At 45.2% G+C, this 26,635-nt stretch overlaps 3 protein-coding genes across 9 annotated transcripts; 1 reads left to right on the forward strand and 2 right to left on the reverse strand.

The window, feature by feature from the left end:
* Positions 1-8: 8 nt before the first annotated feature.
* Positions 9-9,554, reverse strand: LOC135400997 (sulfotransferase 2A6-like). The gene is made up of 4 exons (XM_064633083.1): positions 9,325-9,554; positions 7,239-7,429; positions 4,856-5,324; positions 9-1,061 (listed from the first exon to the last, which is right to left on the reverse strand). The coding sequence occupies exons 3-4, from the start codon at positions 4,896-4,898 to the stop codon at positions 112-114; spliced, it is 993 nt and encodes a 330-aa protein (XP_064489153.1). The 5' UTR covers positions 4,899-5,324; positions 7,239-7,429; positions 9,325-9,554; the 3' UTR covers positions 9-111.
* Positions 8,039-18,267, forward strand: LOC135400996 (blastula protease 10-like). Its single transcript, XM_064633082.1, has 11 exons — positions 8,039-8,217; positions 9,029-9,097; positions 9,327-9,492; positions 10,482-10,608; positions 10,717-10,783; positions 14,174-14,371; positions 14,946-15,075; positions 15,168-15,287; positions 16,732-16,838; positions 17,759-17,880; positions 17,975-18,267. Exons 1-11 carry the CDS (start codon positions 8,152-8,154, stop codon positions 18,126-18,128), a joined length of 1,326 nt encoding a protein of 441 aa, XP_064489152.1. The 5' UTR covers positions 8,039-8,151; the 3' UTR covers positions 18,129-18,267.
* LOC135400998 (uncharacterized) lies at positions 18,268-26,256 on the reverse strand. Of its 7 annotated transcripts, XM_064633087.1 has the most exons (17): positions 26,116-26,256; positions 25,828-25,859; positions 25,198-25,219; positions 25,100-25,119; positions 25,009-25,027; positions 24,848-24,876; positions 24,256-24,295; positions 22,712-22,740; positions 22,598-22,627; positions 22,452-22,503; positions 22,157-22,176; positions 21,995-22,013; positions 20,213-20,236; positions 19,436-19,464; positions 18,728-18,773; positions 18,592-18,620; positions 18,268-18,451 (listed from the first exon to the last, which is right to left on the reverse strand). In XM_064633087.1, exons 1-17 carry the CDS (start codon positions 26,171-26,173, stop codon positions 18,407-18,409), a joined length of 543 nt encoding a protein of 180 aa, XP_064489157.1. In that variant the 5' UTR covers positions 26,174-26,256; the 3' UTR covers positions 18,268-18,406. The 7 variants fall into 7 exon arrangements, 5 of the variants coding, with proteins under 5 accessions (XP_064489157.1, XP_064489154.1, XP_064489155.1 ...); XM_064633084.1 differs by having other exon boundaries at positions 25,100-25,219; XM_064633085.1 differs by lacking the exon at positions 20,213-20,236 and having other exon boundaries at positions 25,100-25,219.
* Between the last annotated feature and the right edge of the window lie 379 nt (positions 26,257-26,635).

The raw sequence follows: 26,635 nt of genomic DNA on the forward strand, positions 1-26,635 counted from the left end.
CTCTGAAGGTTGCTACTTCCCATCGCATTCGCTTTCTGTAGTACTCCACAACGAATGAAAATTCACCTTGCTGTACATAATGAATTGTGAGCCGATGACTAAAAACGCAGTTCAAGACATAAAGTCCTCCTCAGGCCACCACTTTGAGAGTTGCCTTTTGCCAAATTCCGTGCGAAGTCGCTCATTTAGCATTTGAATATGCAGCTCCGAAGAATGGTCTTTCCAGTCCCCTTCGACGTATCTTCTAGCATTGTTCACCTTATTAAAGAGCTTTTTCTTTTTCAGCGTTGACGTCAATGCTCGAAGCCCCTTCACGGGAACCGACTCCAGCTCCGCGTGCACGAAATCATTGTACAACGTTGCGTTCTTTGCGTGTTCCTCCGTACCGAACTTAACGATCTTCTGGAGAATCTCCCCATTGCAACTTAGCAGAGAGTCTCGGTACTTTTCGTCTAAAAACGTGGCGACCCTGATAACCTCCCTCTCTGGGCATCTCTTCAGGTCTTCATAGACGATGAACAGGACATTGTCGTCATCTCTGCGTTCATACCAGCGTTTACAGAACTCAAAGTAATCGCCGTAATCGCCATCGCCGTTGAGGAAACATCGAAGCGACTCTTTGAACGTTCCACGATAGTCGTACTCGAGGTATGCATGCCACTGGTAGTGAAGAGTGACTATCACGTCTCTCGGATTTTTGATGACGACAACGTATTTTGAATAGGGACAGTAGGGCACAAGACAGAAGGGGAGATGGGTTACAAAAGCGCCGGGTCGTTTTAATTTATCCACGCAGTTAACGCCGAGCAAGTCGATGAAAGAACTGTGTTCGAAGAACTGCTTAGGACTTGTGGGAGGCACGCCTTGATGTTGGATGAGGTAGATAATGTAACGTATCCAAGTTGTTCCACACTTGGGGTAAGTGACGATGAAAACGTCTTCGTGTGACGGGCGGTACTTCGTCGCCGACTCTATAGACTGGGGTGGAATGATCTTTGGTATGGGAATACCTTGATGCTTGAAGCACGACGGTACCTTCCTCTTGCCTGGCATTGCGTGATCTGAAATTAAATGTAGTGTTCAGTACAAAGCGAGCACTTCTATGGCACAAAGAGTACACGCTAACTCTTGTCACGGACCAGCACTACGCGAACCGTTAGGCGAACTGTGTTATAAGCGCAAGAGGCACACATGGACTCCTCACACAATAGGTACATTACCCGATCCATACGGCAGCTAGCCTCTACATAGCGATTGCTGAATTTCCTGCGAAGGCATCGCACTGTCTGTTACCCTTTCGCAAGAACACGGAACATTCTCACCCTCTGTTCTTGAACATGCATGGGCAAACCCTACGTGCTACATAACCGCTGTTTCATTGTGCGGTTCCTGAATGTAATGAGTCTCGTTGACGTCGGCGGGCGTTGCAATTTCAATGGCTGTTGCCAACTAAGACGCAGGCATTAGTGCATACCTATAGGTTTGAAGCACCTTAGCGGCGCCCTAGGTGACAACATAAAAATGATGTGATGTGGACTACATCATGCACGCATTATGCTACATGCCAGAATATACGGCAGGCAAGTATGGCAGCTGTCTGCGCAGCTCGGCAGTTTCCCTTCTTTCCCCTATTGTCCGTGGAGCGATCTCATTGGTCTCTTCCCAAATAAGAGAGCAACATTTCGAGGTGAGGCACCCGTGGTCTTTTCTGACTCGTACCGGTCTGCAGATAGTAGGGTGCCTCAATACTAGCTCCCTCTAGAGGGGAGCTAGTATTCGTGCACCCTAGCAAATACACCTTATTGCTGCCTCATGAGTGGACGTACACTTGGTCACGTGGTTTCTCCAACTTTACCATCTCCCCTGCGTACACAAAATGTCATAGCGTATTGTTTGAGGAGCAGGAATATTTTTCTACATGTAGAAGTTGGCAAGGTGGCCGCGGCTAACAAATTTCCGCATCAAGCCAGGTCGAGCTCCGACGTCAGAGCAGCGATAGCTTCGCCCATTCCCATTGGGAAGCGCAAGCACGTGACATCGCCCGCGGTTGCTTGCTTTACTGGCGAGGATGCCTGCCGTGTTGAGTTTCCAATGTGGGAGGGCGCAAACTCTAAAAATAACGCGTGCAATGTACGAGTTCCCCCTCCCTCCAGGCATGCAGGCAGATCGCTCGGAAATTGCACGCGACCACATTCATGGGTGGGCTGGGCTAAAAAGACGACGACGAAAAGCAAACGAGACGCTACTCTCAACAGTGCACTTTACCGACAGCTCACGCCTGGCTTTTATGCTGACAGAAACAGGATCCTCTTGTTTGTCAATCATAATGGTGGCTTGCTAACCCACGAGTCACTGCCTGATGTATCAGAAGGGCTTCGTTCTCTTTGTTGCCTTCTTCCTGAGCGCGTTCTTGTCTTCCGTACCGCTCTTTACACGGTACTGCGTTTGATTACGAGCGCATGCCCGTAAAAAAGTAGTATATTTTACAGAAAATCATTTTTTTTTGTAAAATATACCACTTTTTTTACGGGCATGGTACGGTATCATTTGTTTACACGGTGCCTATTCATTACCGACCGAGACCTAGATTGTACAACATATATATGACGAGCAGAAAATATTCATGTTCTGCATGTCATGTTTGAAAAGTTTGAATAATTGTTGTTTAGTTATGCTTGGGATGGACAGGATGGCTTGCAGGGCCATCAGCCTCCCCCCCCCCCCAAAAAAAAAAAACCTTTTCCCCGGTAACCCCTTCTTCCTGCAAGCTGCGAAGTAGTACGTCCGGCCAATAACAACCACGGGCCCTGTACAGATGTTTTTTCTGCATTATCTACTTCAAAGACTCGTTTCTCTTCCGCGTATTCTGTACGCGTATTGAAGGAATGTAGATGATCTTATCGCGATTAAATTGGAATTGCCCCAGGTGACCTCCCCGTAAACATAATGTAGGTCTCAATACTCGCAATACTTGCTGCAAATGACTGCACGCTGTTTTAGCTTTCTATTCAAGCTTTCGGTAAAACGCGACCACTTGCTTTTTAGTTTGGGCGAAGCAGGCAAACCTTCGCTCTATTCTTATCCGAATATATATTCAAGAGAAAAGGAACTAAAGACTCTTACGGAACAAATGACTATAATTTCGTTACAGGACTATAGCCTGGAAGTTTTAACGAAAAGCAATCTATGCCAATGAAATTACAAAAAGTTATCTGCAAGTTTTCGTAACCGCGTTCACACGGCTGGTGCGTGGATGATATGCGATGCGTTACATATGTGGTGTTACGTCGCGATATACCTGTGGTACTATATGCCATTGATGCCGTTGCCTATGTTTTATGACAACTATACGTGATGTGTAAACGAGCCATTTGTACCTAATACGTATACTCTCTCGTTTGCATAAAGTGATGGAGCGACCTTTGATCCCGAGGGAAACCAAAACAATAGCTCAATACACTAATTGCTTTACATGTTCAATGTTTTAGCTCACAATGCAATGTAGTCACCTCAGTCTAGTCACCGCAATCGCAATGCATTTGAAACCGCAATGTCGAGAACATTTTAAGAATCCCTTCGGGATCGCTGCTTCCACGTGTTATACAGGCCTGTTGGGATCATCGACGATAATGGGCAGTTTTAGCAAAACGTTGGTAAGATTATCGTGAAAAGATGGCTAAGAAGTGGAGATGGGACGAATCCAGAATTTTGCGAATCCGAATTCGAATCCGAATCCAAGGAAGGTTCTGCGAATCCACGAATCTTACGAATCTCGAATCTTTCGAATCCTTTCTTTAAAAAGAGTTTAAAAAGCCAAGAAAAAAAAAAACTTATACTGAAAAGTGTTTTGAAACAGAATATGATACATTTGTTTAATGAAAAAATAATAATAATAATACTTCAGTTTCGGGAGAAAATATATGTCCATATATTTAAGATCATTGTTCATCGAGTACAAGAAATACATAAATTCTCGAGTCTGAATTATTTCCATTAAGGTAAAGCAACAATCAAAAGCAAAACCACATTACTTTTAAACTTGTAATCTAACAGTTCCTGCTTGAACTCTTTCGGTTCAAAGCCATGTAAACAAAGAAACAAGAAAACACCCGTCGGTCAATGAGGCTTTCGGCGGACTCCAGAGGCGCCAACTTGAAAAAGAAACGAACACACGTGGTCGGTGGATTCGGAAGATTCGATTCGCCGTTTTGGGCACTGGGATTCGGGTTCTCGAATCTCGAATCCCTGCCTAGGATTCGTGGATTCGAGGATTCGCGGATTCGGTTGGCGCATTCCTACTAAGAAGCAAGTGAGCTGCGGTGATGTTGATGCATAACGTAAAAGACCCCGAAACTATATAGGGAACACGAAGGGACAGACACAGCCCGAGGTCTCAAACATATTGCTTATGGGAACTTCGGAACCAATCGCGCTCGTATGTGACTCAGAATCTTAGCCACTGATTGGTTGCGGTTGATGCGACTCCACGCAAGCCAACGGTTTCAACGGTCATCAACGGTTTCCTAAAACTCTCTAATAGGCCCGTACCGGCTGCACAACCGACAGGGATGGCGGGACGAATGCTGAAGGGAAAAGTGCAGGTTGGTCCTTGCAAACAGGGACGTGCTATACTCCTATATACCACGCACACAGAAAATCATAGATTGAGTAGATCTTCTGAAGTAAGTTTTCCCTTAACACACACTTAATTTAATTATTACACCAGTCTGTGACTACAGTTTATTTTTTATTTTTTTGGAAGGGCGCAATACACTCGAAAAGATGTTGAACGAATGAACTAAATACGTTTCGCAGTAACCTATTGATTCACTCGTTTATAAGTTCATTAACTTACCTTCGCCAACCAAGGGTCCTTTCTTACAAGCGGCGACACTCATCTCCCAACAGTTGCACCGCAGCTTCCCGCCTTTACATTGACACCAAAATCACCGAACCGACCTCGCAGGTAAGGAACAACACTGCACTGCAGCAAATCCAAGGCTTCGTTCCGTCTCTGGAAATATCAGCAGTCCCAGGTCGAAGACGTCGCAGAGGTCACTGTTCGAAGGACGCCAAATGCGCGCACTGGACCCCGACTCTTCAGTGAGCAGATACCATACGTCACTGGACTCGCATCAAACGACACGCATTGAAGGAAAACATTGGTGACTGCAGAAGCGAAACGGAGCGAAGTGTCGACAACCCCAAACGACTTTGCGAGCTGAAGTGGGGAAGGGAGGACGGTTCCGGAAGTTAGTACGCCCGTCTTGTCCTGCTAGAGACGTTCCACGTTTCCTAAAACGGTTAAGAGCCTGGGATAATGGCTGTATAAATGAGAGAAAATGAGCATCATTATATCGTATAACAAGGAAAGAAAGGGCCAGTTTAAAAGTGTAGTATTAAAAAAAAAAAGTGCATGCATGTCAAGTGCGCGGTTGAATAATGACGGGGTGAAGGAAGAAGAAATCGTTGGTGTATACGACTATGGTAGTACGACTAGTCCTTAATGGCGAGCTCACGCATAAAAGTGCACCAAGTGCGCTGTCCCGACTCTCACTTTCTCTCAGTTCGCCATTTTCTATAGGCATTTCGTAATGGTGTGCAGGCAACAATCTGGAGCGGATGCCATGCAATCGCCGACCGTTGCATGAACTGGGAATTCGCCTTTCTGATTGAACCGGTTTAGCCGTTTACAATTGGCTTGTCGCCTCTGTAAAGGCAGCACCAATAGGCGATCCAATCAAGAAAAGGAGGGAAAATACAATGGAAATATTTATTTTCACCGCAACACCGATAGGCACGAGAACCATGCGTGACCGCTAGTGCGTGCGCGTGAATGAGTTGCGAGATTTAGCGAAACCCACAAGTGATTGAAAAAATGAGTAGCAATCACCAAATATCGGTTCGAATCCTCCGCCGGTCTTGTTTTGTCTACGACGGCCTTATTTCCATGCCTTTAGGCGCTGGACGGCTTCTGTTGTGTTCGCCTATTTGTGCTTTAGCCTCAGCTTGGTTACTTGTATGAGACTTTGTGCCATGTCAGCTATGCCGGAACCTCCGACGTACCATTGAATAGCACCATTCTCATAGAGCATTCCCACTCTCATAGTCACATAGGCTCAGGGGTGTATAGTCGGGGGGGGGGGGGGGTAGGTGTTTAGACCCTGTGACTTTTTCCCGAATTTTCCCTCCACGTGTCGTTTATGGAAATAAACTATCATTCAAACCCCCCGAAGTCGCACCATTGGTAGTGCATTTGGGAGAGGGAAACAAGGGGGAAATCCTCCTCCCCCATGTAAAGTCCCCATAGAACCCCCCTCCCCCTCGCGAAGTATTTTTCTGGCTACCATCCTGCATAGGTTGGTAGCTAGCCTATGCAGGATGGTAGCCTTTGTCCTTTTTTACGAATGACACCGATACCAAAAGGGGACATACATACAATTGCATACATGGTGAAGGGTCGACCAAACGATCTTCTATCGACTATACTGTGTACCCTTTTGGTATCGGTGTCATTCGTAAAAAAGGACAAAGTATGGAAAAGAAATGAGAGTACGACAAGAACGCATACGTAATTATTCTTTGCGCAAAGGCAGTAGATGGAATACATACTGAGCAGCAAAATAACACAAATCAATCAATAAATAAAACACCCGTGTCAAGGAACAGATGTACCACCAACAACGCGTCACCCCGGAGTCACGCGGCAGGATATTATCGAAAGATATCTAGTAAGGTGAAAGTGGAATGGGTGTCATTATAACGTTATCTCTGTCACTCACAGTCTTTGCGGATGCACTCATCGGTACCTCACTCCTCTTTTTCTTTTCTTCTTCCGTTTCCCGTGGAAGCTCGTCGCCATTGTTACATCTTCGTGACACGCGAGAAACGTCCGGTAACCGACCAAGTCATGAGCTTGCGTATTTCGTACCTGCTCTAATTCCGGAGAACCTGAGACGGACGTTGTAAACGCAACAGAAACTCATCACCATCAAGTTAACGTAACAGAGGTCAAGGTTTCACGGCGTGGTCGCATGGGTTCCCTTTGTAACTTTTTTTCCGCCGGCATTGCCTCTCCATGTATGTGGAGCTAATTTTCTCGTGTTTTTTTTCTTTTTAGAGTCAATCAACCAATCAATCAATCAGCGGCATTGCCGAGCGGGTAAAAACATCCGCTCGTTTGTGGTAGCCAAAGTCGTGCTGAAGACTCTGAGGTGGTGGGTTCGGTACCTACCTACCTTCGGTTGTGTTGTCTGAGGTTTTCCTTGGGTTTTCAGGCAGACTTTGAAGACCTATATGTCGGCACCAGTTCCCTTTGAAGTCGGCAGAGGATGCATAATAGAACACCTTGTCCCCACTCTTTCCTGCTGTCCTCTCCATCTGTCCGTCGTCTGCACGCCCCTCATATAGTCACAGTTGCTTCGTCGTGCTAACACGGAATCAAAAAAATATTTTGTAAGGTTTTCAGAAACAAAACTCTGTGGTGTCGGCAGAGGGCTCGTTCGTATGGCCATGTGAACTGGGCTGAACTGGAGCTGAAACAGGACGTGAATAAGTGGCAGGTCTTGTTTTTTTTTTTTAATCTCCAAAAATGAAGAGGTGTGCTGATTGATTGATTGATTGAATTGCTGTTTAATGGCTCAACAACAGCGAAGGATGTTCTGTTGAACTAAATTTTACGTGTGACATCTACACGTACGTAGCTTACAGAGAATTCAACTACGGCATATAAGTAACCGTCCGACAGCTCCAAGCTGAACTTGGGACAGTTTGGTGTTCTACTAAAATAAATCAAGCACTGCAAGTTCCCTGTAACGAAAGCGAAAAGCATTTTATTACGTGACGTCTCGTTATCGAACTGTATGTAAGCACCGTGTATAGCGAATGGAAAATTTGAACGTTTTAGGTAGGACGAGGACGGGAGACCTTCAGAGTTGAACGGTAGTATATATGTCGTCATTGACTACGTAAAAAGTGTCTTCCTGTAAAAGACGACAATTTCAGTGAAGGCGAGCTATTCTTACAGGATGTTCCTGTGGGAGCGCCTGACTTACACATATCTGTCCGGATGAAGCGGCAGTTTGTATAGGTCTCTCTCGCGTGTAACTTTTCCGTTGCCTTCACCAGTTCTGCAGCACAGGTTCCACCAGCATGGCTACTTTGGCGAGCGTTGCCGTGTTGTGCCTACTCGGCCTTTCTTCAGCACAGTATGAAGAGGTACTGGCTTTCATCTTTTATAGTCTTCTACATATTCGCTTTTATTACGCCATTTATTACGATTACGCCATTAAATGGATATAATTTGTGGGAATGGATGGACGCGGTAATGGGAATTGTATCGATTTATGTTCAGCTTGGAATTATACATATTTACGTATTATATATATTTTACACGCTTTGCATCTTACTCCCTGTGGGCGCACAATGGTTCAGCTTCATTTCAATGGCAGCGGTTCTTACTTCCTGAATAGAATACTGTCATTGATTGGATATCACGTTCTCTGGCATAAAATGCCATGAAACAACCGGGGAGGAAGCACAAAAATAAGTGGTTGAAATGCGAATTAAAAGTAACTTGGAACTTAGCCTAAGTTACTTTGGCAAAGTTACCTGAAAAAGAAACGAGCTCCTCTGAAAGTTACCACGGCGTAAAAGTACCGAGTTAAGTTACAAGTTACCAAGAAACGGAACTTTGTTACAGTAACGAGTTACTTGTAACGAGCTACCTCTAACTCTGCATAAGCGTAGTTCTCGCTTAGTCCAGATTTTCGATGACCTGACTGTTTATGCCACCTGTACATGGCACACGTTTAGCAATAAAAAGGCTTTCTGCAGTAAATTGCACAATTCGACATGAGGAGTGTAGGACATAGACATCTGGTACTCGTGAACGGCGTGGGAGGTTGTCCGGGGAGACGCAGAAGAGCGAACCGACCTATGGTCGTTGGACGCGGTTTTGATCGCATCTGCTGGTTGTTGTTTTCTGTTTGCATACTGAGCATACTTTCCTCCTTTTTTTCGTTTCAAGTCTGTGGAGCACCTGCTGACTGACAACGTTACGCAAACGGTTGAAGATACGAGGACCAAGGAAATTATGGTAACCAGAATGGCTTTCATATATCCCTGACGTTCCTAATCCAATTTCTACATGGAAACTTCCATTTTTCTAATTTTCCTGCTTGCATCCCTCATAGCTCCTTCAATTCCGTGTTTCATTCTTTTTTTTTTTTTTTTTGCGGGTTTTCTTGGCTTTGGGTTGTCCACCAGCACTGCACTAAACTGTACGTTTGCTGCGTTCGCTTTACCTTTCAATACCATCCTTACAGTTTAGGCAGATGCTTGACGAAGTTCCAAGGTTCGACGGCGGCGGGATGATGTTCCAGGGGGACATGCTCATGACACCGCAAGAACTTGGCGAACTGTACGATTTGGCGCCACCGCGATCCATCATATGGCCCGGACGCACTGTGCCATACAGGATTCACGAAAGTTGTACGTTTTTTGTCTTCTTCCTGCATGACGATGTTTGATGATGATAACTATTGGATAGCAGAACGGCACTGTATATGGGTCTATAACTACCTCACCCCACCTGCTCTATATGGTGACTGAAAGGAAAAAGATCTCCGCATTTTCAGACGTTATGTTTCTTTTTCTCTCTCTCTCTCTGTCTTTCTCTACGTATATATATATATATATATATACACGCTCCGAAGAACCGTGGAGAGATTCGATAGAAGACGACACTTTGACATTGTGAAAGTGGGGGTGACTGGCCTGCTCCCCAGCGACAGACCGTACAACGTTCATGCTGGAGCGGCTGGTCTCACGCTGAGGCCCACATCTCCACATTTTTCTCCACCCCACCACCACCACCATCATCATCATCATCAACAACAAAAACAACATCAACATCAACAACTGAAACAATCAGCGCAGACCTTCCAAATACTCTTTTGGCTCTGTGCTTCGAGGCTTATTACGTTTCGTCAGTGCATGTATAAATCAATGATATGGATTTGACGACACAAATTTGATGATTCAAATCAAATCCCCCTTTTTCCCCATGAGTTGTAAACAGATGACTTCACAGCTCTTTTCGTGACACACAGCTGCAGAAAAGTGATTCAGAAAAAGGATTCAATCCGAATCCAAATCCCTCTTCAAAAACCCAATTCAATCCAAATCCAAATCAAATCCGTCGCAATTTCAAGTCTGGAACACTGCTGTATAGAGGACGTTCGTTCTCAACGACAATTCAAAGGATTTGCCTGAAGTACAAGGTCGACCCAACCAATGAGGCGTCCTTGGTAACATTCAGGCACGCGAACATAGTCCATTGTAATTGCTCAGACATCACCTGCCTTCACTCAATATCGCGTGACGGTACTGACCATCAGACGTCATTCGCACAAGTCCAATTTAGTATTCACTGCTTAGGTCGTGACAGCACTGACTTGTATGCATTTGGTTCCGCACAGCAATAAATGAAACAGACTTGATACGGACAGCGATCGCACACTGGGCCAACAACACTTGCATCCAGTTCCGAGAGCTTGAGCCTCGTGACCCAGCAACCGACTTCCTCGTATTCGTACGAGGCAACGGGTACGTTATGTTATGACTTTGTTAAGTATGTGAAGCCTTTGTGATTAAGCTTTAGCTTTGCCGTTTTTCCTGCTGAATATTCTTCTTCATAACTATAATGTCTTGTAGGTGTTGGTCACGTCTCGGTTACGTTGGCTCCACACAACCAATTTCCATCGGCAGGAACTGCGAGACGGTGAGATATCTTTGTGCCTTTCTCGTTTTTCTTTTTCCTTAATCAGCTCTTCGTTTGTAATTATGATCGATATGAGACACACAGCTGCTTCGTGGCGAGGGCAAGGTATCAAACAAACAGCCGCTCTCGGGATTCGAAACCCTGGGTCACCTTCGAGTCTCCTAACTGGGCTGGACTGACCTCTGCAGCTATCCTGACCTTCAGCCACGCGAGCTATAGTTTATATATATATACATAGTTTATATATATATATATGTGTGTGTGTGTGTGTGTGTGTGTGTGTGTGTGTGTGTGTGTGTGTGTGTGTGTGTGTGTGTGTGTGTGTGTGTGTGTGTGTGTGTGTGTGTGTGTGTGTGTGTGTGTGTGTGTGTGTGTGTGTGTGTGTGTGTGTGTGTGTGTGTGTGTGTGTGTGTGTGTGTGTGTGTGTGTGTGTGTGTGTGTGTGTGTGTGTGTGTGTGTGTGTGTGTGTGTGTGTGTGTGTGTGTGTGTGTGTGTGTGTGTGTGTGTGTGTGTGTGTGTGTGTGTGTGTGTGTGTGTGTGTGTGTGTGTGTGTGTGTGTGTGTGTGTGTGTGTGTGTGTGTGTGTGTGTGTGTGTGTGTGTGTGTGTGTGTGTGTGTGTGTGTGTGTGTGTGTGTGTGTGTGTGTGTGTGTGTGTGTGTGTGTGTGTGTGTGTGTGTGTGTGTGTGTGTGTGTGTGTGTGTGTGTGTGTGTGTGTGTGTGTGTGTGTGTGTGTGTGTGTGTGTGTGTGTGTGTGTGTGTGTGTGTGTGTGTGTGTGTGTGTGTGTGTGTGTGTGTGTGTGTGTGTGTGTGTGTGTGTGTGTGTGTGTGTGTGTGTGTGTGTGTGTGTGTGTGTGTGTGTGTGTGTGTGTGTGTGTGTGTGTGTGTGTGTGTGTGTGTGTGTGTGTGTGTGTGTGTGTGTGTGTGTGTGTGTGTGTGTGTGTGTGTGTGTGTGTGTGTGTGTGTGTGTGTGTGTGTGTGTGTGTGTGTGTGTGTGTGTGTGTGTGTGTGTGTGTGTGTGTGTGTGTGTGTGTGTGTGTGTGTGTGTGTGTGTGGATAATTGGGTACAGATGGACGCGAAAAAGATATAGAATACAAGTAATGAAGAGACTTGGGAAGCCGTATAAGGATTAAAAACAGTTGCTACTTTTATTACGTTAATAATTAAGGGGTACTAGAAATATATTTACAGTTACAGTTAGCGGTCGACGTGTGTCCTGTTGAAGGAAGCGCTGACTGCCGAAATGTCGACCTGTAACGGTAACTGTCACTGTAAATTTATTTTAATAAAAATACGCGGAAAAATACGCGGGCAACAGATTTTTGGGGAAGTTAGAAAGACTAGTTCATTTGATGGGCCGAAATTAAAAGTTAAATGAAAAAAAAAAAGGTCGACGTTTCGACGGTGGCACTGTCTTCGTCAGGACAAAAGATGCACAGGCGGTTACAGATTGCTTAAATAGGTTTGGTATGTGACGTCATCATCAGTACAAATATGGACAATTCGTACATCAATTCACCATCGTACATCGCACAATTCGTACATCAATTCGTAAATCGATTCAATACATCGGTACAATTTGTAGCGATGATGGCGTTTTAACCTATTTAAGCAATTTTACAAGCAAACCTATTTATGCAATCTGTAACCGCCTGTGCATCTTTTGTCCTGACGAAGACAGTGCCACCACTGTCGAAACGTCGATTTTTTTTAACTTCTAATTTCTGCCCATTAAATGAACTACGCTGTTTCTAACTGACCTAAAATCTGTTGTCCGCGTCTTTTTCCTTCCACAACGGGGGTGAAAGGGGTGTGAAACGGGTGAAAGGGGTTCGGACGACCGCGAATGTGTGTAGCTGAAATGAAAAATGAAACACAAACTACGAAGGCGCGGGAAGTAAGAAAAAAGGGGATGATTTATTTACATTTGAGATACTTGGAATGTTAAAGGGGTTGTCTACGTTACGGCGGAAGCTCCACCTTCGTCAGAACAAAAAAAAAAAATCCTTTTTGTCCTATTTATATATCTATTTCATATATATATATAAATATATATATATATAGTTGTGGAAGGAAAAAGACGCGGACAACATATTTTAGGGAAGTTAGAAACACTAGTTCATTTAATGGGCAGAAATTACAAGTTGAATGAGAAACGGGGTCGACGTTTCGACACTGGCACTGTCTTCGTCAGGGTCGTCTTCGACAGTGCCACTGTCGAAACGTCGACCCCGTTTCTCATTCAACTTTTAATTTCTGCCCATTAAATGAACTAGTGTTTCTAACTTCCCTAAAATCTGTTGTCCGCGTCTTTTTCCTTCCACAACTGTAAAACTTCGTGGCCGTTTGACTTTTGTACTTCCCTCGACCTATATATATATATATATATATATATAGGGTGAGGTAAAAGGATTGTCAAACGGCCACGAAGTTTTACAGAAGTTCAAAAAAAAGACGCGGAAACAGATTTTAGGGAAGTTACAAACACTAGTTTATTACATGGGGAGATGTTAAAAAGTAAAATGGGCAAGGGGTCGACGTTTCGACATTGGCGCTGTATTCGTCAGGACGAAGACTTCAGGCTGCGGCCTCGTAGTCCCACATTTCATCAGTGTACGAGCAATGTGTCAGTAAATAAATAATAATAATAATTAAAAAAAAAGCCTTCGCCTGACGAAGACAGTTCCACTGTCGAAACGTCGACCCCTTGCCCATTTTACTTTCTAACGTCTCCCCATGTAATAAACTAGTGTCTGTAACTTCCCTAAAATCTGTTTCCGCGTCTTTTTTTGAACTTATATATATATATGTTTACAACTTGATCGTGCACTCCCAGCCAAGTACAGCTGTTTCGTCCTGCTTGGGACTCGTCAGCCGTGCGTAGGGAAGTGACACGATCTTGGGTCGGCGCTAACAGTGCGTCTCGGCGAGACGTCAATGCTACAGCGACGTCTCGCCGAGACGCACTGTTAGCGCCGACCCAAGATCGTGTCACTTCCCTACGCCAGGCTGACGAGTCCCAAGCAGGACGAAACAGCTGTACTTGGCTGGGAGTGCACGATCAAAGTGTAAACATATGCTCAACGTGCAGCTACAGAGCTTCGGCTATTTACCCTTTGTATATATATATATATATATCATATTATATTATATTATATTATATTATATATTATATAGTAAAGCGCAGAAAATCTCAAAGGCATTCGCAGAATTAAAAAAAAGAAAAAGAAATCGAAGTGTATTTGACAGGGAAAGGGGGATTTATTGGCAGAAAAAAAAAGTTTGCTAGGGAACTCTGCTTTGATAACACATTGCAAATCGTCTGACAAAGGCGCTAAAGAGAGTCCAGTTGAAAATGAAATTGAACATACATATGTCCTGCTTCATTTCAGTTGGGGACAGTAGTCCATGAGATCGGCCATGCTGTTGGGCTTTATCACGAACAGTCACGGGGCGACCGTGATAATTTTGTGGTCGTCAACTACGGCAACGTCCTTGAGGGAAAACGATCTCAGTTTGACCAAGCGATCCAGAAGAGGGACCACGGAGCACTCTACGACTACAAGTCTGTCATGCACTACTCTAGGAACGTACGTTTACCGCGTGTGTACCGCGTTACGTTGTGTACCGCGTGTACCTATTGTGTACCCCTCCCCTGTTCTCATGTTCTCCGGGGTTCTGTTTACAATGCAGTGAACTGAACTCCATTTTCTTTTCTCGAAGTTCTTTCAAACAATAACTTTGGGGTAGCATTAGGTTGCCCTGTTTTAGGGTAGACCAGTAATATCTATCTCAGTAACATTTCTGAATACTTTTTAAGTTATAATGCTCTAGAACGTGCAACACTCACTAAGAGCTCCTACCTACCAAATGTAACAGGTACACTCTATTGGTAATTTTCCCAAGCCAGGCCAAGCCAAGTCAAGCCAAGCCAAACGGAGTTAACAATTCCTATAGGTATCTTGACAACAGATAATGCTCCAGTTCCTCCAGGTTGAAGAACTTACCTTCTTCTTACTTACTTACTTCTCACTTTTTGCTTCTTAACGAACTTCTAACTTGTTTCGTTACAAACAAATTTAAACTGTGTATAACCATCAAGTATAGGACAACAACCTCTGGAGGTCTTCTTTACACCAACGGAATTGTTCGTCCGCTGTGCAGGCTTTTGCTGCGACCCCCGAGATGAAAACACTGCTCCCCCGGAACCCCCTGCTTGCTCATCTCATTCAAAGGGGTGATGTTCTCACCTTCAGGGACAGGAGGAAAGTGAATCACCTCTATCAGTGCGACGGTATGCAAAGCTTTCATATCACATCATCCGTGAACACTTTTTGTAAGAACTCGTTTTTGTTAGTATGCTGTTGTTTTTCCTTTTACGTGCAGCTGATTGCAAAAGCAAGCCTGATTGCCAGAACGAAGGCTTCGTCGACCAGACTTGCAAGTGTGTCTGTCCTCCTAATACAAGGGGACTTAACTGTGAAGACCTAGTGCGGTCTTACTATGGTGAGCACAAAATAGGATATCTTACAACCAGAGCGTCAAACCGGACCGGAACCGAAAACCCGAAAGAACCGTTATTTTTTTGCCGGAACCGAACCGAAAAGGCCGCCGCCATCTTGGAGCTGAACCGGAACCGAACCGGTTTAGAAAAATTCGCTTACCGTTTCAAAACCGGCTTCAAAGCATCGAGAGTTCGAGACTGACCGTTTTTCATCTTAGTGTCTCAATCTATTCCAAAAGTGACCGGTTGATGCGACATTTTTTGCAACCCGAGTCTCCAATAGAAGCGGAAATGCATAGCTACACGCCCGCATCGATGGAGACAATGTCGGACAACCGCGCTCTATAGTTTCGGTTTTAGTTTCGGACAAGCGTTTTTGTTACAGCTTTGCGACCAGCCTGCGGCCAGCTAGGGCATGCGAAGAGAAATAAAGCTTTCGGAACTTTCCTACAGTTTATTTTAGGACATAGGCTATACATTGTGCAACGAACCGGTTCGGAACCGGTTTAGAGCATCTTGAACTGGTTCGGAACCGATTATGTGTCCTCCTAGAGCTGAATCGGAACCGAACCATTCTGCCGGGATCCGAACCCGAACCGGAAAGAATTTCGGTTTGATACTCTGCTTACAACATATATATATATATAAGACCAACTGTTTAATACAAATTTTAACTGCATCTTTTGGCATTGTGCCAAAAGCGTTTGCGCTAAAGTTTCAGTCACAGTCACGTTCTTGTTGTTCACGCGGACGTTGTCCAACAAAGCTACGGACGCACGTACACGGCGGTTGGTCCTATAAGGTTATTGCTCTAAAATGCACCGGAAAAAGTCGACCTTTGTCCTATACATACTGGTTATTGGCGCAAAAGAAACTACGAGTCACCCAACAATGGGTGGTCGCCGCCATCTTGTGCCTTTCCCATGGAAAGGCACAAGACTTCCTTGTACCCATGGAAGAGAGATTGCCAAGGAGACCGAGCGACACAATGCTGAGAGATATCGGAAGTTCTCCCGGCGCCATTTCTTACGGGCAGGCAACCTCCTCTCACGAACCCTCAGCCGGGCGTTGGAAATATTTGCACCGTGTTGTCTCCGTAGGATTCTTTCCTCCATCCGTCCAGTGTCCCCGTCGCGTGCGTTCTGTTGTTTTGATGTTCTTTCTGCAACATACTGGTTGAATTTGTTATCGGGTTGGTGATTGGATTTTCAGGCATAAAATATTTTTCGTCTTTTTTTGCCCTTTGCTCGCTGGGGATCGGCACGGATCGACCTATATTCCCGCTTATATGATATACATACATATATATATATATATATATATATATATATATATATATATATATATATATATATATATCAAATTACCTCCCATTTGAGTGTTTTCGCTGTCAAACAGAATAATGTATGCGTGTGCGTATGAAAAGTGAGCTTGCGTCCTCTGCAGCCCGACCTACGTGCGGCGGGAGAGTGATCCGCGAGAAGACAATCGTATCCCCAGGCTACCCCGACGGGCAAGAACCACAGCACAGGCTCTGTGTGTGGTGGATACAGGTAAGCCTTCTCAGCTCCGGCCATGTCTCTAACGAGAACAGTGAACAGATAAATAAATTGAAAGTGAATGTGCGGAAAGGTGACTGATATTTTCGCTCAATTTTTAACGAAAGATCTCGATATTGCTTTGTCAGTGCGACCGCTCCTATCGCTCATCCCTCAGCTCAAACGGACCGCCCCTGCCACCAGCTTCCTCAAGTCTAATAGACGAGAGTGTAGTCGCTCCGGGGCAACACGAACATTACGCGGACGTGAACCAGTGGCGGATCCCGGGGGGGGGGGGGGGGGACACAGCCCTCCAAAACGTCAGTTTATACATTGGATTTCTCTCTCTCCCCTCCCCAACCGCGCGCTCCGCCAAAGAGCCCCCCCCCCCCGTCCCCCCAAACCGAGGGTCTGGATCCGCCCCTGATGTGAACTGTACCAAGAGCACCAAAGCAAGATTCGTTCTGTGTTTTCTGCTTCGCAGTTGTACGACGAATTTGGGCGTAAAATACCAGGACGTTTAGGTGCAGGAGAAATACTCAGACGCTGCAGAAATGGTGCAGTGGATGATGCCCTACATACATCCCAGAGGCTCTTTCGCCGAAAGATACTTGACAACTCGCAGCCTGGTCCGCTTCCTCAAGACTCTGATCCCACATTTAAAGTTGCTGACACTTACACAAAGAACCTCCTATTAATCCCCGACATCGACTTACCTCTCATCACCCTTTCATCTTTTCTCCTCCTCCTCATCTCATCTCGCCTACAGACATGCTGTTGCCCACACTGGTGAGGCCCCCAGCAACGGCAAGTCGCCATCACTACCAATACCACCACCACGTCGAACCTTGCATGAGATAGCGATCGCATATGTGTGTCGGATATCATGTACAAGCTGCATCGTCTCTGACATCGGTCGATGTCGTCTCTTACAGGCTCCCAAGGACAACCGGGTCAGGCTCACGTTCCGCGACTTCGACCTCTTCGGCAGGATACGAGGCAGCTGCATATATGACAGTCTGGAAATTCGTTTGGAAAACATCTATCTAGGAAGAACGTAGGCAGACATTGCATACATTTCTCTTATACAGAGCTCTGACTTCTCTGTGATCGTTCCCCTATGACCTGCTCGTATACGTTTGACTTTGCAGAGTATGCGGGAATGAAATCCCTGCCAATACAACAGTGGAGTCCTCAAGACGATCCTTAGTTCTGGAATACAAACCTCACGCCCAGTTTAGTAGGGGATTTGCAGTGGAAGTCACGTTCGTGCCCACTGCTGAAGCGGACGTTCCAAAGGAATAATGTCACGTCACGCTGACGTCGGACCGCTTTGACTGCTTTTAGCTGTCTGAACGGAACGTCCAATAAACGTCCAAACGTTCAATAAACGTCCAGTAAGCGTCCAAAAAACGTAAAATAAATGATTACTCTGTTGGAAATATTTCGTGGGAACATCTCACCATTCTGATGTTTATTTCCCTTTCATGACACCTGCACAACTTGGGCATCCCAATAAAATGTCCATGGTCATTAGCACATGCATATAGTTACTCCTGGGCGCATTTTACCAGTGCGCAGTATTAGTCCTTTCCACTTGTCCTGCTCCGGTTGTAGTCGAGAAGCTTCTGTAACGCAAAAGTGTACATCGGCGTCTTAGCAAAAGTTTATGGACTTAAACGGCGTCAGTTCCCTGCATACATCCATGACACTGTAATGCTAATGGAAGGAGCACCAGAGGAAGTACTGGGGAACAATGCGTCCTTACCATTATGCTAAGCATCACTTTTCCATACTCTGTAAAACAAAAAGAAATATAGCTCTGGGCATAAAACATATGCCTTACAGGGTGGTTATCGCGATAAACCTCACTATTCACAGGTCTAAGTGATAGCAGAACATACCTGTGTTAAACGTTTCTGCGACTTCTGGAGGGGCCAGTTGTTCCGCCTGTTATTCATTAAGATGACCACATTGATACTTTTTGTAGATAGCAATATCTGTAAGCGTTTTTCGCAATAGTATACGGTAATACACAGGTAGAAACCGCCTCACGGAAACGTGCTTCGAGCGCGTACTTATCGGGTGTGGGACGTACAGATCCCGACAAAAGTTTACGGAATACCACAGCGACGTATTTCTTGATCGGTGTGACACCCTCGCAGCGAACAGAAGTGGATACTTACTGGGAGGTGCATGGAGTACCCTGTCACCTGTTTGTAAGTCTATCTGCTCCTGTTTGCAGCAACGGTATCGCCCTGATGACTATGTACACCAGTCCGGTATTCCGTAAACTTTTGTCGGGACCTGTACAGCCCAACATATCGTCATTTTTCTTCTGAGATCCCACTTTGTCGGGAGTTTAAGCACGCGGCTGCGACTGCATGGATATGTGTATTTATTCCCACGTAATCTATGTGACATGCTGCTGTGCGGAGTAAGTTTTCCTTTATTGTGTCATGTGATGTGCTCTGCATTCTTCAGTGAAGGAATCCGTATTGGTTGCTGGAGCGGCCGAGAAAATTAACCAGACGTATAATGCGCTTGTGAATTTTTTCCCGCACGGTAAACAGCTTTTTTTTTTTTTTTTTGCATATAGCATCAATGCTTACCCTCAGTCTGTCTACAGTGCTGATGTAATCTGACGAAAGAAAAAGCATAAAAAATATATAATAAAAAGTCCAACGCGCATATGTGTATATATATGCTCGGACGTTCGCACCAATCTCTGAAACGGTTACATAATAAAGCTATATGGATATCACAGTTAGTACGACTGATTTAACAGAATACGTTCATGATGGAAAGTAATTGTTCTGAGGCCGGAACAATGCGTGGAAATACGCACGGATCAAATCTCGCCGCTGTCTAGCTTTTTTGATGACTGCCATATTTCCAGTACGTTCATTCTATACAAATTTTTGTCATCGCGATTTTTGACAGATGAATTGCACGATTCACGCCTCACCCCATTGTCATTCATGTAGTTGTTGTCGTTGTTGTTCACGCCAGTATCGGAACAACAACAACAACAACATATATATTCTGATGATGAAGTGGGGAGGTTTTCCACTCTATAGGTTCCAGTCGGAACACTTTGTTTGTGAGTATCCAAAATAAAGGTTTCTACAAAACTATGACTAAATAATAAAATATGCGACCAGCCTTGATCAATCCGTAGAATATCTACTATGTTTTCTCGCTTGAAACTGCCCAGTGAATTTTGGAAAACCGATGGTGTACTAATGAATGTTTCTTCTATGTTCACATTCATGCTATTGTCTTGCTGTAGTCTGATATCGCGGCGCCTGTTGTCTGATATGTGTCGGGGGGAGGCGAGACAGAGAGAAGAAAAAAATGGGGTGAGGAGGTAGGGATGTTATACGTACAGAGGTAACGAAACTGGACGTATCCTACAAAAGCCCCGTCCCGAGAAAAAAATATATATATTATACGTTAAAAATGTTTAGGAAATGTACGAGGGGTGTTCAAGTCAAACCGGGACTTTTCATTTTTCGCAAAAGTAAAATGAACTTACAGGCGAGAAATTAGTTTTTTTTTTTTTTTTTCAACGTAATCTCCAGCTGGCACTAATGCACTTGTCCCAGCGTTTCACGAGGGCTTGGATGCCAGCAGCGTAGAAATCCTTACCGACGCGTAGCAGCCATGATCGGACCGCATTTTTGACCTCGTCGTCACAGCTGAAGTGGCGGCCCCCAAGGAACACCTTCAGTGGCCCGAAGAGATGGAAATCGCTGAATACAGAAATGGACTGTAAGGGGGATGTGGCAGCAACTCCCAGCCAAGTTCCCGTAAGGTGCGTGTCGTGAGGTGCGCGGTATGCGGGCGTGAATTGTCCTGTAGCAGGAGGACTCATTTGGTGATGAGGCCCGGCTTTCCGAAACTGGAGGTGTTCATGAATGATAATGTTCAACGTTTCCACATAAAGGTCCGTCTTTCGAGCCAGTTCGAGACATGTTATCCGTCGGTCCTTGAGGATTAGGCGCTCCACAAGTTCGATGTTCTCAGGAACTCTGACACTGGGCTCTGAGCCGCCCGTGCCAGGATCGTCCTGCACTGATGTACGGCCGTCTCGGAACCGTTTCCACCACTCAAACGCTTTGGTGCGGCTAAGTGTATCGTGTCCATACTGAGCCTGAAGTCTTCTGTGAATTTCACATGACTTTACGCCTTCATTCACGAGAAACCTCGCTCATCTCGTTGTCCGCCGTCTTGTCTAGCACGTGTCTTCTGTTTTGCACAAACTTTGGACCACTACGTGGTGAACGCGGAGGCCTGTCGCGTGTGCAAATGACGAAAATGAAGTAGCGCGAGCCATTTGTACACTCAGGAGACAGAAAGTCCCGGTTTGACTTGAACGCCCCTCGTAGAATCGGCAGCACTAACGTCTGTGTGAACCATGATCTTATGCATGCCACTGCATTAGGGATTCACATGAAAGTGCGCCATCCCTGGAGTAAGGAGCAGTTGCCAATGAACAAAGAAGCGTGGGATGAGACAAGTGCTAGGTGGGGTAACTTCGCCAAGAATCCTGGTACCATGGTACAGGAACCGTGTATTCACACGAGCGACATTCCCCGCAGAAGCGGAAGACATGAAAAACGTCATAGTCTTCTGTGCGCGAGCGCTCAACGTCTAGTGTTCACGTACACTGCTAACCGTGGGGAATATCCTGCAACACAGTCACAAGATATTCTGGAGCAGACGACAGGAAAGACGCTGACGGTGTCGTCTGCTAAGTGCGTAGTACGCCACTCCTGATATTCCGCACCGTGTGAATGCTCAACGTAACACGGGACGGAACTTCGTCTCATATGAGCAGTGGTTTTGCTTTTTCTTCCACTAGAATCTTCCGTGAGGATGTCGCTCGTGTGAATACACAGGAAAAGCGTCCGAATGAAGACTACTGCTGAGGGATGCTCGCATGTTTTCTACGGTGCGTGGTTCTCTTGGACTACCCAAATCCCACAGCAAGACGGACTGTACACTCGTCCCTCTCCTATGCGCTACCATCATGTCTCCCCTTTCCCTCTTTCACCCTCCCCTGGGTGCTCGGAGCCGCCATTCCCGAGCAGGCTGACCGCACCTTCCCCCAACATCACCCCACCCACCACCAGCCACCAAAAGTGCTATAAGTGTGTCTTACATACCGAGAATTTTTCCATTCACCTGTTTGTAACGTAAGAGAGATTGAATAGGTCAAACGTTACACTGCACCAGAATAGACAGTAATCAACGCTACAGTGCACGCCGATAGGCCGATATAAATTATGAATATGACATATCACGATGATAATAGTAAATCCTCTCACCTTATTGGCGTCGTAACGTTCTGTTCCAAAAGCAATACAAGAAATGCAAAAAAAAGTACACTCATCGTGGGACCACCATACACAGAAGCGGAATATGCTTTCTTTTTCAAGCTGTGTGTTGTTGTTTTTTTCTGTTTTTTTTTTTCAAATTGAGTTTAATTTGCTGGCTTATTTCCTTTGTCTGTTTCTTTTTTTATCTGTATTTTTGTGCACAGTGTTTCAACGTTCGGATGGTGACGGGTTTTTTCACCTTCGCGCCCGTGTGTTTGAACGATTATTGAATGACTATACATACCTTTGACGGGATGAATGTATATCGGAAACAAGGGCTCGTCATCGTTGAATCCCTGTCAGACGTGTATTTTCTTAGAATTTCTTGCAGAAGCACTGGTGTTTTTATGCAGTAGGTGCACATAATTTTTTTTTCTCCTGATCTTTTACCTGTATCGTGTATTCCGATCGAATGTAGCCCTTAAAGAAGAGGTATGTTTTGTGAGGTGTATATGCTCAGTCATACAATAGGTATAGCAAGAGTGTATTGGAAGAGCCACTAACCTCTAAGGTTTTTGCCAGCTCCCTAAAACCTGCGCAGAGCAACAAAGAAACCATTTAGTGGCACAGTCTGTGACCGTACATAATGCAGACTTCGTCACCATTCTACCAGCTCCGAATTTCTTTTCAGCTTTCAGCGTCATACGCAGTAACGACGAAGCAATCCGCAGCTGCGCATGTGAAACATGTGGTACAAACACGAATTTCGGTTTCTCGAACGCGAGTGACAGCAGACATGGTGTGACGGTGACAATTTGAGAGATGTGGTTGATTGCGTCATGTTCACACCGAGCACTGTACTCCAGCGCATTGAGGAAAAAGAGAGATGTTTTTCCTCCGCGTCTATACAAGCGTTTGAACACACTTTCGCGTCGAGGCGTCGAAGCCGCCATGCCCATTGGTTCTCGTGATCACGTGATCTCTCCCGCGGCCCTTCGCTTGGCGGAGCTGCTCATCTTGCTGCACTGGCGGATCCAAGGGAAGGGGGGGGGGGATCGTCCCCCCCCAAAAAAAAACAGAAACGCCAGTTTATAGGGTGTTTTCACATGGCGTCAAACGAACGCGTTTGACCGCCATGGTGGTGGTCACTTTTTCGTCGCAGCTGCCGAAATTATCTTGCATTTGCTCGAAAACGAAGCAGTGTTGAATGGTGTTTTGAAATCAGGTCGCGTCCGTACCCTTCTTTTATCCCGAAGACACTTCGTCATTGTCGTTCTCACACTTTTTGTTATGAAAACTACGGTTGGCGCATTACAAAATAGCGCAGTTTGTCATCTTTCAAAGCCGCTAGAACCGAAAGTGACCGCCAGTTGGAGGAGCTTACAAGCATGCCACGTCACTGCACGTCACAATGTGACGTAGCTGAAAACTCCATATATATTGAATTTCCCTCTCTCCTCTCCCCTACTACGCGCTCCGTCAAAGGAACATCCCCCCCCACCCCACCACCAAAAAAAAAGAAAACGATGGTTTAGCTGGATCCGTCCCTGTCTTGCTCTCACCGTCGGACGAGTCCCGTGATTTCACGGTGTCATCTACGGTCACTATTAGGGTGCCTGAATATTAGCTCCCTCTGTGTATGCCGAGGGAGTTAGTATATTGAGGCACCCTACTCACAATATGCCTGTAGGCTGTTTAGTGCCATCTATTACGCCCTTTGCTGTAGAACTTGAAATGCAGATTGACGTCGGTGGAGATTTATTCGTCTGTTGCATTCATCCGGCACAATTTTTATGTTGTTAAAGTGCATGAGGTCACTCGGCAAGCGTTCCCCACTGATGATTCCCATCGATTGAGCTCTCACCCTCTGCTCCAACTACTTTCCTTCTTATTGCTTTTCTTTTTATTTTATTCTCATTTTCTTAGTTGACCTAAATGTGGGTGTACTTCGATATCCAGTCCGACCTTGTCACGACTGTATTTCAATTTTTTCCTTGTTCTTACCCCCCCCCACCACCACCACCACCACCACCACCATCATCATCATCATCATCGTAACACTCAAGCGTTTCGAGATCGGGAGAAGCAGATATAGAGACCATGCTTACGTGCTATTAATTCACGAAAGACATCTCTCCGGATGGAAGCCTGCAATTCGAATAATTTTACAATCATTGCCGTGTCACAAACAGATTGGCCTCTGCAAAGTCACCCCTGTGTCCCAAGTCCCGAGGTCACCAAGTGCACTTTTTTCATTCTCGCGCGAAACATGGGTTTATAAAATGAGTTCCCAACAGTGCCCGAAAGTTCTCACAGCAGTTATCAGTAGGCCGAGTACTCTATATACTGCATAAAATATGGTATAGAGCACACACTGAGCAGGAACGGTTGGCGTTCCAAAAGAAAGCTGAATAGAATATTTCACTTGCTGACCAAGTGTGCATAACGTGACAAAACGAGGTATACGCACTATATGTGCACTATTAAGAGATTTGGACTACGTATATAGCTGAGGCCCGTTAGGAGTACAGTTCCGTTGTGAAGAGCAACGTGGCAGCAGGATCACTGTCGCAAGAACTCTTGCTCGCCCAACAAAAAAAAAAAAAAAAAAGAGAGAGAAAGCTTGCCTCTTTTTCGTCGGACTATAGCGCAGTGATAGACAGCGTGATTGATTAGTCCACAATATTTACCAATACTTACCTCGTACTGATCTGCAAATCTATAGTATCCTGCAAATAATTTCATAATTTGCAACTACATTTTAGAATTCGGGAACCGTAAGAACGTATTTTGGGATGCGTAGTGGAAAATATCTGACAAAGGTAAAATCGATATACGCTGACTGATGGATGTCTACTTACGATAAACGTCCTGCTCCACCTGTTAACAGAGATGTGCCCTGAGCGCAGAAGCGTGACCACTCGACTGTTCACAGACCATGCAATAGCTTACCTCGCCGACTATATCCTCAGCTTTAAAGTAAGAAGAGTGACCGAAGTATGATACGTGAAACTGGTATTTTATGCGTATTTGAAAGAGCCGTAACTTACGTAACGAAATCCTGGACGTCCTCTTCGTGTACGTGCCAAAAGTTTATGGCGTGTTAAGAAGCACACAACCTGCTGTTATTTCAGTTATACCCATGTTCACCCTAAAAACGGCACGAAGTACAGTTCATCCACCTAACTTGATCTAACCGTGCCCAAGATAAATTTTTGCAATTTGAATTCAAGCTCGCGTACTAGGGCTGGAGCAGGTGGAATGTTAAATATACCAAAGATCAGTACAAATTATGGCAGGCTGTCGTTTTTGTTTGGTGGTGTTTGGAATTGGAACCTGTTGCCGCCTGAAATAAATGTATGTTCTTATTCATCTTTTAGAAAACAAGTAAGAAATGTATTGTTAATTAACAGTTGCTGATCCTTGTGCCTCCTGTCATGTATGGTGCACCATTCTTTATTTTTTTTTCTTTCCTGGACTGTAATAATTTCATGTATTATGATTTGTGCTCTCATTATGTTTAACGCACTATTCAGGGAGGAGCCTTCAACCGGGTGTTTTCCCTCTGGCTCCTCCATGTCTATGCTAAAAAAAAAAAAAAAAAAAACGTAGGGCGGAGCTCAAACGTGCCGTCCTTAGGTTAAACACGACTATAAGGTAATAATTGATATGATACTTACAATAACCTCTACTAGAGTAGTTTGAAGACATACTGCAAGAAAGACACCGACCAAATGTTACGCATATTCCGGGCATGTTACGCATGATGTCGCTACGACTCGCCGAGTCAAAAGAGCAAATATTTGGGCTTCTTGGTATTGCGTCATTCATGACACAGCACGTCCGTTGTGTCGTGTAGGGCAATCCCTGGTCGCTGAATCATTTCAGTCGCCCCCTATAGCCACTATATAGCGCCAATACATGAAATGTGAATGATAAAAAGAGGAGCGTCCAGGATAGGGACTTACGTGACAGGGTAAACGCATGTACAGGTCGGAGGTGCCGCATCTTAGGAGCCGCCTTCATAATCGACAGCTGTGTCCCGGAGCTCAAACTGCCGACCTTCCGGCAACTAGAAGTGCTGCCTCCATAAATCTGATTCTGATCACGCTAAAGCTTATGGGTTTCCAAGACGTCATTTCGGAGTAGCAACATCTGCAGCAGATTGCAGGCAGTGATGTGAAGTTCTAGTCGGTATCGTCCAGTACCAGGGACAGTTATCACCTAAGCTTGCGGTTGGGTAGAATAGCTTCCGGCTTAATATTTTCCCAAATTCGTCGTATAAACCATATGGCTCAGGTAAAACACGCTTGAAACTGAAAATTTCGTGAAGTTGGCGTTTGTCAGGCAGACATGCACGCCTTGCACATACCGACTATCCGACGTTCGACTCAACAGGAACTGAAGTCAAATCCGACGAAAGTTGTGGCTGTTTCAGGAACTATATGTGCAAAATAATGTACGGCTCATAATAAACGTTCGTTGCTC

This window comes from Ornithodoros turicata, chromosome 7, assembly GCF_037126465.1.
Source record: "Ornithodoros turicata isolate Travis chromosome 7, ASM3712646v1, whole genome shotgun sequence".
Classification (NCBI taxonomy): domain Eukaryota; kingdom Metazoa; phylum Arthropoda; class Arachnida; order Ixodida; family Argasidae; genus Ornithodoros; species Ornithodoros turicata.

Coding starts and splice junctions, on each gene's coding strand:
- LOC135400997 (XM_064633083.1), bottom strand. CDS start 4,898: ATGAGTGTCGCCGCTTGTAAGAAAGGACCCTTGGTTGGCGAAG. Junction 1,062..4,855: donor AGGACCCTTGGTTGGCGAAG/GTAAGTTAATGA, acceptor ATTTAATTTCAG/ATCACGCAATGCCAGGCAAG.
- LOC135400996 (XM_064633082.1), top strand. CDS start 8,152: ATGGCTACTTTGGCGAGCGTTGCCGTGTTGTGCCTACTCGGCCTTTCT. Junction 9,493..10,481: donor ATACAGGATTCACGAAAGTT/GTACGTTTTTTG, acceptor GGTTCCGCACAG/CAATAAATGAAACAGACTTG. Junction 16,839..17,758: donor TCTGTGTGTGGTGGATACAG/GTAAGCCTTCTC, acceptor CGTCTCTTACAG/GCTCCCAAGGACAACCGGGT.
- LOC135400998 (XM_064633084.1), bottom strand. CDS start 26,173: ATGAAGGCGGCTCCTAAGATGCGGCACCTCCGACCTGTACATGCGTTT. Junction 22,504..22,597: donor GATCGGAATACACGATACAG/GTAAAAGATCAG, acceptor CACGTCTGACAG/GGATTCAACGATGACGAGCC. Junction 19,465..20,212: donor CGTCCAGTTTCGTTACCTCT/GTACGTATAACA, acceptor TTCTTTCGTCAG/ATTACATCAGCACTGTAGAC.